Source organism: Vulpes lagopus, chromosome 2 (genome assembly GCF_018345385.1).
Source record: "Vulpes lagopus strain Blue_001 chromosome 2, ASM1834538v1, whole genome shotgun sequence".
NCBI classification, from domain to species: domain Eukaryota; kingdom Metazoa; phylum Chordata; class Mammalia; order Carnivora; family Canidae; genus Vulpes; species Vulpes lagopus.
The window spans coordinates 58,960,650-58,978,734 of NC_054825.1; the positions used below are offsets into that span (position 1 = coordinate 58,960,650).

General features: G+C 39.6%; 1 protein-coding gene across 1 annotated transcript in view; it reads right to left on the minus strand.

Moving 5' to 3' along the window:
* LOC121484218 (myocardial zonula adherens protein) overlaps window positions 1–18,085 on the minus strand; it is an 86,522-nt gene that overhangs the window by 8,039 nt on the left and 60,398 nt on the right. The window contains exons 11-12 of the mRNA XM_041743114.1: window positions 13,488–13,571; window positions 373–473 (exon numbers count right to left, since the gene is read on the minus strand). Coding sequence (XP_041599048.1) covers window positions 373–473; window positions 13,488–13,571 — 185 coding nt within the window. The remainder of the gene's footprint in view (window positions 1–372; window positions 474–13,487; window positions 13,572–18,085) is intronic.

The following is an 18,085-nucleotide window of genomic DNA, read 5'->3' on the forward strand; positions in this document are numbered from 1 at the left end:
CTCCCCTTCCAGACTGCATGTGGGGCAGGCACCAAATCTCATTCCTCTCCATAAGCCTATGGCACAGGGAAGGTATTCAACAGATGTTTGCGGGGTGAATGAACCAGCGGACAGAGGAACAAATGTCTGTACTTCCTGACAGGGCCAGTCTGTCTCTCACGTGGCTTCCCCACGCTTCTCTGCGTGACCCTCTCTGCCCTGCCCAGTACTCCCGCTCCCAGAGAAACGAGCCAGACCCCTCGGCAGTTACCATTTATCTTTGCAGAAATATTTTTGATAGAAAGAATGTGATTCTGGTACTAACAGCCCCGTAACGTATTTTCTTAAGTCAAAGAAGAATTTGAGTCAGAAAAATAGGAAATTCCCAAATACCTGGTTAGAAGATCACAGCCCACTCCAATCTCTCTGGTCTCCACCTCAGGCTTGGCCTGGGTTTCTATTAAATAGTCCAACCTGCTTTGTAGTTCATTATTCTAGAGAGGAGGAAAAAAAGTACTTTTAGTAAAGCAAATACGTTCCCCCACAAACGTGTGATACAGATAGACATATAGATACAGTCCAAATGTATTACACGATTTACCATGACATGGACATCATAATGTATTATTGAGCACCTCTTATACTGTAGGAATTGAAGAAATAGTTTGCATCCTTACAGATACTTTTCTGTGCATGTACATACATATGTATCCAATTTTACATCAATGGGAACAAACAAAATACCCTGTTGTATGCTAAATTTGGGGTTTTTCACTCAACAATTTGTTGTGAATATCTTGGCATGTTTATTAGTTTTCTTTTTATGTCAACAAGCTATTTTAATGGGTTCATAGCATTCCATTGTGTGGATGTATATTATTTATTTAACTAGTCTCTTACTGATGGCATTTAGATATTTACCACTTTTTTTGCAATTATAAATAAGGTACAGCTCATGTTTTAATACTCCCTTATTAAACTATAAAATGAGTAAGTCTATTAATTTAATTTAGTGGGAAATACCTCTATAACTTAATAATTAGTATTTCATAGGTTTGGAAAATTCAGAATCTCAAACATATAAAGTAGAACAAGCTCCTTGGGATTAAAATTAGCATTCTAAACAGTTTTTTTCAGGCCAGAGCCAAACATTACATAGGCTGATGATTAGATGCTCAGGAATTGGAAATTTGCCCCATGGGGGAAATGAAGGACAAAGGAGCAAAGGGGCTGAGGATATTGGAATGAAAACAGAAGAAAGGATAATGCTTGGCACCTAAAGGGCAAATATACACACACAAAATCCAGAAAGAGGTTAATGGTGGTTATCTCTGGGTATTGAGGGGTTTTTTTTTAATCCTTCTATATTTTTCTGTAATGCTAAATTTTCTCTTTTTGTATATTATTAGTTTATTTTTTTCATCATGGTAATGATCTTTAATCCCCATCACCTATTTCACTCATCTCATCTCCCAACCCACCTCCCCTCTGGTAATCATCAGTTCTCTAGAGTTAAGAGTCTATTTCTTGGTTTCTCTCTCTCTCTCTGTTCATTTGTGTTGTTTCTTAAATTCCACATATGAGTGAAATCATATGATATTTGTCTCTCTGACTTATTTCCCTTAGCATAATACTCTCTAGCTCCATCCATGTTGTTGCAAATGGCAAGAGTTCACTCTTTTTTATGGCTGAATAATATTCCAAACCACCTCTTCTTTATCCATTGATCAATGGACACTTGGGCTGCTTCTATAATTTGGCTATTGTAAATACTGCAATAAAGAGAAGGGTGCATATGTCACTTTAGTTAAAAGTTAGTTAAAAAATTAATATTTTTGTATTCTTTGGGTAAATACCCAGTAGTGCAATTACTAGATTGTAGGATAGTTCTATTTTTATTTTTTTTTAAGATTTTATTTATTGAGAGACAGAGAGAGAGAAAGAGAGAAAGAGAGGCAGAGACATAGGCAGGGGGAAAAGCAGGCTCCATGCAGGGAGCCTGATGTGGGATTCGATCCCGGGTCCCCAGGATCACGCCCTGGGCTGAAGGTGGCGCTAAACCACTGAGCCACCCAGGCTGCTCTATTTTTAATTTTTTGAGGACCCTCTATACTGTTTTCCACTATGGCTGTACCAGTCTGCATTCCTACCAACAGTATGAGAGGGTTCCTTTTTCTTCACATCTTCACCAACACTTTAATTTTTCATGAGGCAATACGTTATCTATCTTCTTAGCTATATTCTCAGAGCATGTCATGTCAGAGATGCAAGGTAAATACTGAATAAATAAATGTATAAGTAGTCTTATAAGGAGCATTTTATTTGCATAATTAGAAAAAAATTAAAGCATTTGTCTTTTAAGAAGCTAAAGCACTATTCTAACACATTAGATTAATGCGTGAACGTTGAACAGTTCTTTGAAAAAGAAGCTCATTTGTTTCAAAAGCAAGAATGTGGGTATCACTCAGTAGATCATGCTCTGAAATGGGTGATACCAAAGAGCAAAGCAGCAGCTCTGGTACAAACTCATGTTCTGTAAAGGTCTATGGATCCCTTCAGAAAAAAAGGGAAATGGTGTATAGAGAGAATCCATAGCAGCTGATGAGCCATGACAGATGGATGGACTCCAAATCTATTACCTAATGCTCAGGATGGAGAATGTTGCTGGCTTACTGCCTGAGGTACAACATTTACACACACAAGTGCACACACAGCTTCTCTAGCAATATATGGATTCTCTCATTCCTAAGGAAAGACAAAGGCAGAAGGGGCTTGCCCATTAACATGCTCCAGAAACCCCACCGCCTTGTCTCTTCTCAGTGTAGAGTTTAATAATGAGGATTTCACATAATTCTGAACTGACTACCTACAGTTAGGGGGCACAAAAGACAGGTTAGTAAATATGCCCTACTGATAGACTGAATGCAATGTGGCAAAGTAGCCACAAATCCTTTGTTCTATTTCAGAAGAACTCGATGTGTGCATATGAGATACCTGCTGAAGGCTGAAATAAAAAACCTGCACTCTTAAATTTTAATGTAAACAAAAGGAGTACCAACTATGTATCAGGTAGTGTGTAAAGTTGGGTGAGGGGAGCTAGTTAGCAGTTAAAGAAATAGGGCATGATTGCAACCCCTGAATTCAGTCTTGTGGGAGTACAGACAACCAAGCAGAAAATAACAAAGGCATAAGTCCCACGCTAGAGGGACCCACGGAATATTAAGGGGGAACTTAAGACAGGGAAAATGACTGAACTCCATGAAGGCTTCCTGGAGTTATACAAGGGAAAAAGTAAGAGAAACAAAGGGATGAGTATTCCAGAATTGCAGAACATACCAGGTTGAGAACAAGCACCTTGCTGCAGTATATAGGTAGCAAGAGTTAGTTCTGAAGGGCTACATATGCCTTTACAAGGATTTTATACCCAATTCAATAAGCCAGAGCACTAGATTTTATTTCAACCACTGGGCTTCCAGGTGAAAATTGTCTTGAAAGGAAATAAAACTCCTTGGTTAGTCAAGGAGGCCACTACAATTTCCTAGATCAAGGAGTGAGAGCTGTATTTATAGCATTGAGGAGTAGACATTTAGCCAATGGATCCTCCTGCAAAGAATAGCTATGAAGTGGACAGAAGACCAAATAAAACCAAAAAACCCATCTATTAAGGTCTTTGGAGACTGAACACGGAGAGGCAAGCTGTAGAGGGGAGTGACAAGCTAAGAACGTGTTCTCTGTGACTCATTTGTTTTTGTTTGCAGCTTTGCCCAAGAGCAGTTCAGTCACTGTGGCAGCAGCACAGACCCTTTAGAAATTCAACAGAAAGATCACCTTTCTTGTAGAGGGGGAAAAAAAGGAGTCCAGCATAACCAGGACTGCCAAGAATAAAGGGAAGCCAAAAAGGAGAGAAAGAAAGCAGAAATGTAAAATTCTGAACAGTTCTTCAGTAAAGAACTTTACATGAAGAACAGTTCTTCATGTAAAGACTCAACTCAAGTCTCTGGCAGACCCCTGAACCATGCATGTGTTGGGCCAACTAAAAGAAGTTTGCAGCCAAGGCTTAAAGAGCTGAACTGAGATCTGAGCCATCACCCACTACAGCATGCCAGGGTGGAGTTGGGTCTAACCAAATTCATTACCTAAAACAAAAACCTCAGCACTGTTCAGAACAATAAAATAATCCAAATTCTCCACAACAGAACCTTTACAATGTCTAGATTATAATCCAAAATTACTGAACTTGTAAAGAGTCAGGAAAATGTGACCCATTTCCAAAGAGAATGAGAACCAACAGATGCCAATCTTGAGATGACCTGGATGTTGGAATTTTCAGACAAGGACTTTCAAGCCCCTTTTATAACTATGCTCAATGAGGTAAAAGAAAATATGCTACTAATTGATATAATTTAAAAAATCAAACAGAAAATATAAAAAAAAAAAAGAACCAAGTAGAAACTTTAGAACAGAAAAATACACTCCCTGAAATTTTTTTTTAAAAATCACTAGACCAAAGAAAGAATGGAGATGACAAAGGAAAAAGTCAGTGAACTTGAAAACATATTAACAAAAATTCAATCAGGGGCACTTAGCACAGTCAGTTAAGCATCTGACTCCTGGTTTCAGCTCATAATTTTAGGGTCATGAGATTAAGCCCATCAGGCTCTGTGCCCAACACAGTCTGCTTAAGACTCTCTGTCCCTCAGGCCCTCCCCTGCCATACTCTCCCTCTAAAGTAAATAAATCTTTAAAAAGAAAAACCAATCAGAGTAAGATGAAGAAAGAAAACACTGAAAATAATAAATGGAGCTTCCTGGAACTATGGGACAACTTCTAATGCCTCACATAGGGACACTAGAATCATAAAAGGAGAGGATAAAGAAACTAGAGCAGGAGAAACAATCAAAGAAATAATGGCTAATCATTTCCCAAATTTGGTGAAAGACATAAATTTGCAAATCCAAGAGTCTCAGCAAATCCCAAACAGAATAAATCCAAAGAGAAATATGCCTTGGGATATCTTATTCAAACTACTGAAACGCACAAGATTGAAAGCAATCTTGTTACATACAAGGGAACAATAATTTGAACTACCACAGATTTCTCATCAGAAACTGGAAGTCAGAAGACAGCACTAAAAGAAAGAAATTTATCCCTAAATGCTCAATGATTCAATAATGATGGTAAAATAAAGAGCTCACTTTCAGATAAAGAAAAACTAAGTGAATTTGTCCTCATGTGTGCTATACTAAACAAAATGCTACATAAAGGTCTTCAGGCTGAAGAGAGATGATCTATGAGAAACAGATTTTCAGGAATGAATGAAGAACATCAGAAATAGATACTATATGAGTAGATATGAAAGACAATATTAAAGATAATATTAAAAGCGATTGTAACAGTGTATTGTGGGTTTATAATGCATGCAAGTGTGATACCTATAACAGCAGAGGAAGGGGTAAATGGACCTATATCATGGCAAGATTTCTTTTTTTTTTAAAGATTTTAATTTATTTATTCATGAGAGACACAGAGAGAGAGAGAGAGAGAGAGAGAGGCAGAGACACAAGGCAGAGGGCGAAGCAGGCTCCATGCAGGGAGCCCAACGTGGGACTCAATCCCAGGTCTCCAGGATCAGGCCCTGGGCCGAAGGCGGCGCTAAACTGCTGAGCCACCCGGGCTGCCCTCATTGCAAGATTTCTACATTTTACACAAAGTAGTTTAATATTAGACCTTTAAGTAGACTATGAACAAATAATGATGTACATTGTGATATGCAAGGATAATGGCTAATATATTAGAGAAAAGAGACATAGCAAAATGCCAATAGATATATTAAAATGGAATTTTTAAAAATAATAATCCAAAAGAATACAAAAGAAGGGAGAACAAAAATAAGCAAAACAAACCAGAGGGTGTAAACAGAAAATAAATAATAAAATGACAGACCTAAATCCAATCCTAGTAATTATTAAATGTCAATGGACTATACACTCCAATGAAAGAGATATCAGAATATATTTTAAAAAGCAAGACTTAACTATGTCTTGTCAATAAGAGATGCATGTTAAGTATAGAGACATGGATCAGCTGAAAATAAGTGGGTGGAAGTGGGTGGAAAAAGGTATATAGTAATAAAAAAAAAAGGTATATAATACAAACAGTAAACTTAAGAGAGCAAGAATAGCTATATTAATGCCAGAGAAGACAGATTTCAAGACAGAGAATATGAACAAGACAGTGACCAACATTTCAAAATAAGGAAAAAGTCAATTCATCACCAAGACATGACAATAAAAATTTATACATATCTAATAACAGAGCTTCAAAATATATGAAATTAAAAAATTAAATAGATGGTCTAAAACCATACCAATGGTTTTAGCTGACACCCCTCTGTCAGCAATTGATAGAAGAATTACACAAAACTCAGGAAGAACATAAATAAAATAAATGATACTATCAGCCATCTTAATCTAATTGATATTTATAGAACACAAAAATAACTGAATACCTGTTTTTTTACACTAACCAAGAGAAACCATGTGCTGAGCCATAAAACAAATCTCAATAAATTTAAAAGAATTAAAACCATACAAAATATGTTCTCTGACAATAACAATTAGAAATCAAAAACAATATATAAGAAAACCTCAAATATTTGGAGGTTAAACAACACACTTCTGAATAATCCATAAATCAAAGAAGAATCTCAAAGGAAATTAGAAAATATTTCAAACTGGATGATAATGAAAATACAACATATCATAGCTTGAGGGGTGCCACTGAAGCAGAGCGTACAGAGAGACGTTTATAGCTGCTGATAGTAACAAAGAAGAGAGCTCTAAAATCAATGGCCTAATGTCCACCCCAAGGACCTAGAAAAAGAGGAGCAAAGTAATACCAAAATAATTAGAAGGAAGGGAATAATGAATATCAGAACAAAACTCAATAGGATAGAAAACAGACAACAGAAAGTATCAACAAAGCAAAAGCTATTCCAATTTTTTAAAACATCAACAAAACTGATAACCCCCTAGCTAGACTGATCAAAGACGGGGGTGGGGGGTGTATAAATAATAAGGATCAAAGAGGTGCTAAAAGGAAACAACTGGATATCTATGTGGAAAAAAAATACATTCCTTACTTCACACCAAACCCAAAAATTAGCTCCAAGTGGATTACAGATCTCAAATAAAACATTTAGGGAAAACCCCAAGAGAAAATCTCTGTGACCTTGTACTAGGCAAAGACTTCTTAGCACACAAAAAGGATAAACCATAAAAGAAGAAATTGATAAACTGAACTTTACCAAAAATAAAAACCTTATCTTCAAGAAAATGAAAAAGTGAAGCATCTGGCTGGACAGTCAGTAAAGCATGCAACTTTGAGGTCCTGAGTTCGAGCCCCACATTGGGGGAAGAGTTTAATTAAGAAAAGAAAATGAAAAAGCAAATCATGAAATGGGAGAAAATATTCACAATACATATATCTGACAACTGGCATCCAAAATATAAGAACTCTTACAATTCAATAATAAGAAAACCAAAAACTTGATAAAATGATGGGCAAAAGATTTGAATGGGCACTTCAAAACACTAAATGGCCAATAAGCATTTTAAAAGATGCTCAGCATCACTAGTGACCATGGAAATGCAAATAACACCACAATGAGATACTAGGATGGCTAAATCAAACAGATTGATGGGACTAAGGGTGAAGATGTAGAGAAACTGTAACACTCGAACTCCTAGTGGGACTGTAAAATACTACACAGTCCCTTTAATAAACCATTCGACAGTTTCTTAGAAAGTTAAACCTATATCTACTGTTCAACACAGCCATCCCACTACTAGGAATTCACCCAAGGGGAGTAAAAGCATAAGTCCACATAATGACTTGTATAATAATGCTCACAGCAGCATCATTCACAAGAGCCCCAACCTGGAAACAACACAAATGTAGATCAACAAATGAGTGGATAAATAAATACAGTGGAACACCTACAACACAGATACAGCTAAAATCATTATGCTGAGCAAAAGATGCTAGATACAAAAGAGTCTGTACTGTATGATTTCATTTACAGAGGATGCAAACCAGTCCTCAGTGACAAAGTGAGCCTCCCACCAAAAAACAAAAACACAAATCACTGGCTGCCTGGGGATAAACTGAGAAAGGGAAATGGAGTCTTCAGGAAGTGGTGGAAATGTTCTGTATCTAGACTGCGGTGCTGGTTTCCCTGGTACACACAACTGTCAACATTCAATGAACTAGGCACTTTAATTTCTTTTAGGTATAACTGACATATCACATTATAGTGTTTCCAGGTGCCCTGTTCATATATCCTGTGAAATGACCACCGTGGGAAGTCTAGTTCCCACCTGTCACTATACACTTTACATAGATAAGGCTTATTGATGTAAATGAATATACAACAAGGTTGCCAAAGGTGTGAGCTTGAATATGGGCAGTAGGAGACAAGTTAGAGAAGGAGGAACAGATTTAGAAATAGAAAAGTGTCAGAACTAGGTCTAGGAAAACAAAGACTCTGCTCTCAATCCCACAGACTCTACCTACAGTGAACCGACAAAAGGCAGCCTCACTACTGCCAGGCTTGTGTTCCGCGGAGGGTGGCTTCTGGGGCTGAGCCTCCGGTTCCAGGATTGTCCTGCTTTCAAATACCGCCCCCTTGTGTTAAGATGTGACATGCAGCCCAGGAGGCTGTGCGCCTTCCAGGAAGGAAGGACCTGGTACCGCACCTTTTGGCATTTTTTGGAAGTTATGTCACAAATATAGGGCAGCTACCTCCTCCCCCAACTCCCCCAGGCTCAGGGGAGGGAGAGGCCGGAGCTGGAGCACAGGCACTAAACAAAAATGTGTGTCCAATAAAATGCATACGTGCAGCCTTGGTGCCTGGTGCTGCTGCCCCACTATTACCCTGGAAAATTAATAATAGTCCCAGGAATGCACAACGGACACGTTGAGAGGTTTATGTACCATACAACATGCATTAAATGCAGGATGAACAAAACCAAGACATGTGACTCCTTTCCTCTGACCTTGGAATTCTGCTGTAAGTTCAGGATTTTCAGCAGTGAAAAATGGAATGGAATCACATCAGAGTTTCAGACAGCTGACCAACTTTATATACTTATAAAGCATAATTTCAATTTAGTAACAGTTTCTATATAGGAAATAGGGAATGGGATATTCCTTCTTCAAAAGGTGGGCAAATAAAGTATTGTTGAGAGAAAAAGAAGAAAGAATGGACATATTTTTATGTCAGGAAGATTTTGAATTGGTTGATAAAAATGTGGTGTGATGGGGCCAGGCTAGAGCAAACTTCTAGGGATCTGGTTGGGGTGGAGGGTTCCAAATCTAATGAGTAAACATCAGTAAGTTCAAATGTTGGATTCAGAGACCAAAATGATCCACATTTTTTGTTTTAAGAAGGAAGGTGGGAGAGGAAAAGGAGGAGGAAGAAATATGTATCAGTGACAAGGAAAGGAGACCCTGGGGCCTGGACAATTGGAAAAACAGTAAACACATATGGCATTTACAGTGAGCCATGTACTTTTCAAATCACTTAGTATTAACTAATTTAATCCTCCTAACAACTCTATGGAGAAGACACCATTTTAGAGAAGACTCCCTTTTACAGATGAGCAAACTGAGACCCAGAGCAGTTAAACAGCTTACTCAAGATCACACAACTAGCAAGTGGCAGAGCTGGGAATTTGAACTCGGGCAGCCTAACTCCAGGGTCTGCAATTAGGCACTTAGTAAAAGGTAGCTACTTTTTTTTTTTTAATTTTTATTTATTTATGATAGTCACAGAGAGAGAGAGGCAGAGACACAGGCAGAGGGAGAAGCAGGCTCCATGCACCGGGAGCCCGACGCAGGACCCGATCCCGGGTCTCCAGGATCGCGCCCTGGGCCAAAGGCAAGCGCCAAACCACTGCGCCACCCAGGGATCCCAAAAGGTAGCTACTTTATTAATAAGGTGGGATATAAAAGGCTACCAGATATGTCTATCAAAACTTCTCAAAGATATCTGGAATACCACCTTTGGCATCATTATGGTTTAAAGCAGGTGGTGGGAAGATGTGGTATAAAAATTAGTGGCGTGAGAACCGGCCAAAAGCACAGAAATTCTTAGTGGCCAACAGAATCCTGTATTGTAATACGATATAATTAGATAAGTTTGGAAAATGTGTGACTAGTAATCTTTTTTTTTTTTTTTAAGATTCTATTTATCCATTCACGAGAGACACAGAGAGGCAGAGACATAGGCAGAGGGAGAAGCAGGCTCCCCATGGGGAGCCCAATGCAGGACTTGGTCCCAGAACCCTGGGATCACAACCTGACTCAAAGGCAGAGGCTCAGCTGCTGAGCCACCTTGGTGCCCCCTTCGTAATCTTAAAAAGACATGTACTTCCCCCAATTCTGTCAGGACTAAAATTAGCCTAACAGTAGGCACAGGGCTTTAGCCATGACCAATTCTCACATCCAGGTAGTTTTCAATATAGTTTGCCAGTAAAATGAACCAGGGCTCCTTGGCGACAAGCCAATACTGTATCTTGAAACAGGACAAAAACGAGGAGGCAAGAATGAATCCAGAAGCACCAGGAACCCTGCTGCACAGGCAAAGAAATTGATGTAGGAGAACTCTCCCCATCTGAGGTGTGACAATTTGGGCATCAAAAATAAAGGAGGAGGGGCAGCCCCAGTGGCCCAGCGGTTTAGCGCCGCCTACAGCCCAGGGTGTGATCCTGGAGACCCGGGATCGAGTCCCATGTCAGGCTGTGTGGAGCCTGCTTCTCCCTCTGCCTGTGTCTCTGCTTCTCTCTCTCTCTGTCTCCTCTCTGTGTATTCTCATGAACAAATAAATAAAATCTTTAAAAAAGAAAAAAAAGGAGAAGGAAATTATTATTATAGAAACAAGGTGAATCTAAGAAATGCCTTGTGTTCAACAGTGTCTCTCAAAGGGAAAGTTAATAGAAAGTATACACAAAGATAGTTTTAATAGAAAAGACAGGTGACCATAATAAGCAAGGTAACAATTTATATTGATTTTTAAAACTAGATACAACATCTACGGTGATGTCATCTCTTTTATAGAGTATTAATTATATGTTCGTTTATGAAATTTCTGTGTCAAGTAAGAAAGAGTAACGAAATGAATCATAAGTCGGGTCATCCCAGGACCTTAGGCCCCATGGAAAGACTGCTTGGCGTTGGTAACCCTACAACCACCAGGTGGAAAGATCAGCAGAGATCCACTGCCATTAGTGGTCACATACAGTTAACAAGGAGCCAACAGTCAGCAGTGTGTTTGTCACATAAACTAGTCAAACAGCCTGAAAAAGAAAACCAAGTACTCAAAAGCCATCTCTTATCTTCTAGGAGGTGAAACATCTACCTGACACAACAAAGTGTGGTAAAGTATTAATGAGGAATACATGAGTTCTGTTCTGAAAGCGAGGTCAATGCATCATGATGATAAAGGGTCCTGACTGAATCACCTTGAAGCCTAGTGTACCCTTATCCCTCCCCCCCCCCCCCAAGAATCAGGACCCTCTAACCTTAGCGCACCTGTCTAGAAAGTGGTACAATGATGTTAACTCTAAGAACACACTGAAATAAGTAAAACAATAGCCTTGGTAAGATATATATATAAAAAAAAAGAACAGAAACAATGAAGAAATAAACACAAGATATTTAATATTTTAGAATACGTTAAAGTATAAATATATTAAATCTCATCATTATATAACTTATGTGTTTTATCTGCTGTTTACGTGGCTACAGGAAGTGATCAAAAGGAATCAGCCATACTACATTCATAGTGGGATTTAAATAGCTTATGAGTATTTAATCAAAGTTTAGTCAGTGTTTAAATGCTCAAGGGAAACTGGTTCTCCAAGTTTGCTTATTGGATATACATAGCAGATGCTGCTGGCCCCACCCACACCCTTTGGACACTCACCATTTCCTGACATGCCACTTGTGACTCTTTACCTGGGGGCTTCCTCAAACCACCAGAGTCTGGCTGGCCCTGAGGGCAGGCCACAGTGGATGCATCCCCCAGGAGCAGGCCTCAACCAATGGCTGACGGGAGTTAGTGGATCAATGCCCAGCTCTCTGACCTTTGGGTAAGGACAACTCAGAGGCTAGTGTGGAGCATGTCCTAGGGACTCCCGATGGAGTGAGCTGCAGCTGCCCACGTTGGCAGCCTCTTCAGCAAGGCACTGTCCTCTCCCTGACTCGTTTCTGCCCCCGTCCTCTACTGGGGCTTCCTGGGATCACCAACCAAATCAATTAAGTGGACCAATAATATCCACATCTCAGGGTCTGGGCATGAGATGAGTTTAAGAAATGGAGCATTAAACAAGCACCCACAGGTGTAATGCTGTTCTCTATGCACAACATCCCCTTGGGCTTTCATAATCTACCAGGAGGAGAGCTGGCTTGAGTGGCACAGCCGCAGGGAGGGAGAGAGCTGGTGGGCACTGCTACTTTTTTCCACCGCTAATAAAAGGCACATCTATGGTTCAAACTTGGGCACATCTGATTCTGCGCTTAGCCCCCATGTTATACAAAGGATGTGGAGAACAATTAACAGCGCCCAGCAATACCAGGTGCTTAACAAATGACATTTCTGTCCCGTCCCCTGACTTCATCACTGTCTCCTGGGCTGTTTCCCTTGGGGGAAGAGCTATGTTGAGGGGCATAGACAAGGAGAGATTCATGAGGCTCAAAAGGAAGAGGCTCAATGCCAAGCTCTTAATAAAGAGCCTTCAGAACAAATAGATGTTGGCTTCTCCTTCTGTTAATACCTAAGCTCTTAAGGTGCTTCCAACTCCATAATTTCCTTTTCTGGACTCTATACCAAATATTCAAAATGACTTTCAAAAAATCCAGAAAGTCAGGAAGGCTAAATATCTTTAAGGGTTCAGGTGACATTAAGTCACCTCTAACCTGCTGACTCAGTGTCACAGAAGAGCAGCGGATTCAGACCCCATCTCTCAGCCTGGCTCTGGTGTTAACTAAGCTGGGAGACCATGAGCAAAGCCACCTGCCTTCTCTGTGCCTCATTCTGAAACATTGTTAATATAAAGATAACGATTCTCCTCTCGCCTTTCTTAAAGTCACTGAGGTAATCATGTGAGGAATGTCCATGAAAATACTTCATAAGCTATAAAGCATTACATAAACGTGGAAAATTATCAAGTGTTATTCAACAGCTTATCAGACTGGCTAAGAAAATTCTTGAATGAGAAAAATGAGAGCCAAAAAGCAGAGGTGCACAGCAGGCTGGAATGAGGAGAGTCAGGTGGTCAAGAAAAACTAGCTGTCAGAATCTCATTTTCAGTGTTGGCAGTTAACCTTCAATCAATTTTATAAGGCCAGGAAATAGCCATATTTTTAATTAAGTGTCGGTGGTAGGCTCAGCAACATAAAATTTAATGGTAGAGAAGACACCAACTTAAAGAAACATAGCGTCTTACCTCTCCTTCTAAGAAAGAGATCTTTTCTAAAAGCTGCAATATCAAGAGCTGTTTCTGCTGCACCTTTTTCTTTAACGATTCAATCTAGAAAGAAATTAGAAATTGTTAATAAACACAAAATTGTACAAGCAGAAGTTAATCAATCAGAAGAGATGCTTTTGGTTTTCGTTTAAATAGAACCCACACTTTGGTTCTTTGTGTCCCATGGAACAGTGTTAACACGAGATGCTTCCTGGAATAGAGGATTCTGTGGCCACATGATTTTGGAGTCACATCTCATTAGGTTTGTTTAACCTAACATCTCCACACTGATTTTGCTGTGTAATCCTCCTTAACATCCTATATATGTTCCAGAGAGTATGCTTTGGGAGATGCAGATGCAATTCTATGTAAAATAATTGTTCAGCTTAAATTTTCGAGGCAGCCCACATCCACAGTGTGATCCTGGAGACCTGGCATCAAATCCCACGTCGGGCTCCCTGCATGGAGCCTGCTTCTCCCTCTGCCTGTGTCTCTGCCTCTCTCTGTGTGTGTCTCTCATGAATGAATAAATAAAATCTTAAAAAAAAAAACAGATGAGGATATATGAATGCATATGTATTTGCAAAAAGAAATTCTGCAAAGATAAAAGACTTAATTATTAAGAAATAGTTGCCAATAGGGGAAGGAGGAAATTAGAGGAGGCAGAAGAAAGGACTTTTTTTTTTTTAATTTTATTCATGAGAGACACACAGAGAGGCCGAGACACTGGGAGGGAGAAGCAGGCTCCCAGCAGGGAGCCCAATGCAGGACTCGATCCCAGGGCCCCGGGATCATGACCTGAGCCAAAGGCAGACGCTCAACCACTGAGCCACCCAGGCGTCCCCAAAAGACTTTTTTGATCATACCTTGTTACCAACATTTAGTTCTGAAAGCACATTTTTACAGATTCAAAAAATAAAACCAAAAAGAAAAATGAATCCAAATACCTGAAAACAAATTGAAATAAAGGAACTTAACTGTATATCAAATTGGTGAAAAGAACTCAAACGTTAGAACAAGCTAATGTATTCTAAAGAGAAACAGAACTGCAAAGAAATTTCTTATTCACTAGAAAAACTGTTGGTAATAATGCTGGTATTGTTCTGAGACTTGAGATATTAAAGTATAATAATGTTTGGAACCAAGGTTTTTAATGGAAGAGAAGGAAATACAAGTGTGAAATCAAAGAAATGTTTTTTTTTTAAAGTTTTGTTAAATTTGAAATGAAAATACCAGTATTGAACGCATTTTACTTTCACTTGTTAAATATGCATTTCCTAACTCTGCTTGGCTGAGAAACTTAGAAATAAAAACAATAAGCACATAATATATCCAGATGGTGGCATCTAAATACTAACCCTCACCAATGAAACACAGGTCATCTTGGAGGAACAGCTCATTTCAGGGGGCAAAAATATACGAGGGGAACCCAAGATACCTTGTTGTGCCTGAAAACAAATACATGCAGGGTCTCCCTTAGGCCAAGGATTGGGACAATTTTAGCATCAAAAAGAATAATAAATGTAACTGAGCAAAGCGCATGGAATAAATATGTTTTTAACACCCTGAGTATTTCATGATTTGTCAAAAACAAAAACCAACAGCACCAGCATTGGAAATGACTAGGGAACCAACTCCTTGCTTTAGAAAGTTGGCAACTTAGAGACAGAATAAAGTACAAAGCCTGCCCTTCTGGTGCAAACTGCATTTTGAGATTACTAAAAAAAAATCCCAGTTAATGAGGGAAAACATTTTCCTTTTCAGATGAATTCCAGTTAATAAATGGGGAAAGAATGAGAGATTTAGAAAATCACCCTTGTGCAATCCCTAGGAAATAACTGGCTCGTTATACTAGATGAATTAACAGATGAAACAATCAGGGAATGTTTGTTCCCATGAGGGCCGGGCTCATGAGGAACTTTACAACTGTGTTTTCGGCTGTCACCATCTGAATCCGTGATCAGCCTCAGCATCACCCAACGTGGGACAAGCAGACATGCCATGTCACCAAGGACAGAGAGAGTAAATCGCACAGCACCACCACCACGAAGTATTCCTGCTTCCCCCCTGCAGGAGAGATCAAACTGAATCTCCCCAAACTGCTAGAGCTAATAAACAGAAAGTCAAATCCAGAACGTGGGCATGTTTATAGGACAACCGACTCATTCCTGCAATGTCACTGGATGCAGGAAACCCGGCAGGGGAGGAGGGCAAACAAGGAGAAGCATGTTCTAGGTTAAAAGACTCTAGAAACATAACCACCAAACAAATGGGCTTCTCTGTATGCTGAATGAAACAAAGCTTCAGTTAAAAAAAAAAAAAAAGCCATTTTAAAGACATTTCAGAAAATTTTAGGACAGATTGGTATTAATGGATACCAAAGAATTATCATTAATTTTGTTAGGTGTGACAGTGGCATTATGAGCATATAAGAAGTCCATATGTTTTAGAGATGGATACTGAAGTGTACAGGAAACATAAACAGAATGTCTGGGATTTGCTTCAGAATTACTACACGCAGGGTAGAAAGAGGAAAGGGAAATAGAGCTAAGTTTTGCTATTTGTTGAATCTGGTCATGAGTCTGAGGGGCTTCATCGATTAATCTCTCTGTCCTGAGTGCATGTGACATTTTCATGATAAAATACTTTCAATTCCACCCAGTGTCAAAAAATATAATCCTCCCACGTAAAAATTAAGCCACATGAAACAGAGTATAATAAGAAACACATTTAAGAAAAACTGTCCAATGTTGATAATAATTAGTAATATTATAATTAAAAACAGTAACAAGTTACCCTTTAATAATGATTAAATTTGCCCAAAACTACCGGCTAAAGAAATCAGTGTTGAAAGAGCTGGGAGGAGCAGCATCTCTCGTGTGTTGCAGGTGGCATTGTAAATTAGAATGACCCTTTGGGCAATTTAGCAATAAATATTAAGAGCCATAAAGCTGTTCATAGCCTTTGACCCACTAATCCCACTCCTGGGAATTTATCCTAAGGATATAATTCAGACACAGAGGAAAAAAGCTATATATACAAAGATGTTCTTGCTCCTATTATTTATAATAGAAATTGGAAATAACCTTAACGTCTAGCACTAAAGCATCGGCTAGTACGTTATGGAATATCAATTTGATGGAATATACGACACAGACACTACAAACAAATGTACTGCAGAATGTAAAAGTGTTTACGAAAAGCCTCGAGGGAAGAAAACAAAACCAAAACCAAAAACCAAAGCTTGCAACGACTGGAAGTAAAAGCTGGAAGTTAGATCAACGAAATCATACTGAGGCTGGGGCAGGATTCTGGGCAAAAGGAAAGTTTCTTTAAATTCTCTTTCGATATTTGTAGGACTAGTTTTCAAAAATCATCCTTTCCAGCGTTCCTCTTTCATTCCTTCCTATAGTATTAAGATTTTTTTTTTTGAAAATTGACTTTCATTCTTTAAAGGAGAGGCAAGATGGGTAGTGAAATTAGCTACAGCGTTCCAAGGAGGTTGGGGTAAATTTCCTCAAATAACACAAAAATGGGCTCTGGATACACCTGCTTCACCATCTCTGCAGTAATGGGAGTGGCTGGTGAGTCCAGAGAAGCAAGAGATGTGGTCGAAGGCGCCCCAATGAACCGTTCATAGGAAGACACCGAGGATTTTCTTTTTAAAAAGTAGATACAAAAAAAAAATAATAATAATAATAAATTTTTAAAGTAGATACAAGGCAGAGATGCCACCTAGAGGATGCTGAGGGAGGGGAATTGTGGTAGTTCTCAGAAGACAGCGGGCTGGTTCTGGAGCAGTCACCTCCTTGCACGGAGACACAACAGCTGGGGGAAGGATCTGGGGGTGCTTCGCCTTTCTCAGCAACCAAAGCTTCAAGAAGTGATCGTGCTCTTTGCTAGGTGAATGCTGCACCCTTGCACTTGCTTCCTTCCTCGAGCGTTCCTTACAGAAGCATCTTGCACGGTACACCCTTGTGACCAGGGCGTTCAGATTAGAGAAAAAGGGACACCGAGGATGGCAGGCAGTGCCTGGCTTGGCCCTCACGCCCTAAAAGGGGTGCCAGCTTTGAATCCCAAATCTGTCCCCCTGGAATCTGCCCCTGGAGCGCATCCCACGTGTCTTCCTATCTTCCTATGAGACATCCATCATGAGGCACAATCTCTAAATCATACCTTTGGGTGAAAAGTGGTGGGATCCCGACTGCCGGCTTCAAAGCACCTTCAAATATTGCCTCCTGTAGAGCCCAGCACATGGTAAACACTCAAATCTAGCTACTACTGTGTCATTACTGGCGTTTGTCCCCCACTAGACTGTGAGCTTCTTGAGAGTTAAGGACCTCCATCAGCTTTACATTTTCAGATAACGAACAAATGAATCAGTGACTCCATCCATCCATCTCTCTCAACAATCTATCTCTTAGACTTCAGAGACAAAATTGTCTGGATGGACAGCCTCTTGGAGGCCCTGATGAACCAAGGTGGACGTGGCCCCAAAAGCACCCTCAAAATCAGGGCCCACTCCAAATTCCAGGGTACCATGCAGCTGACAGGCAACCTTTGCTCTTTTCCATACA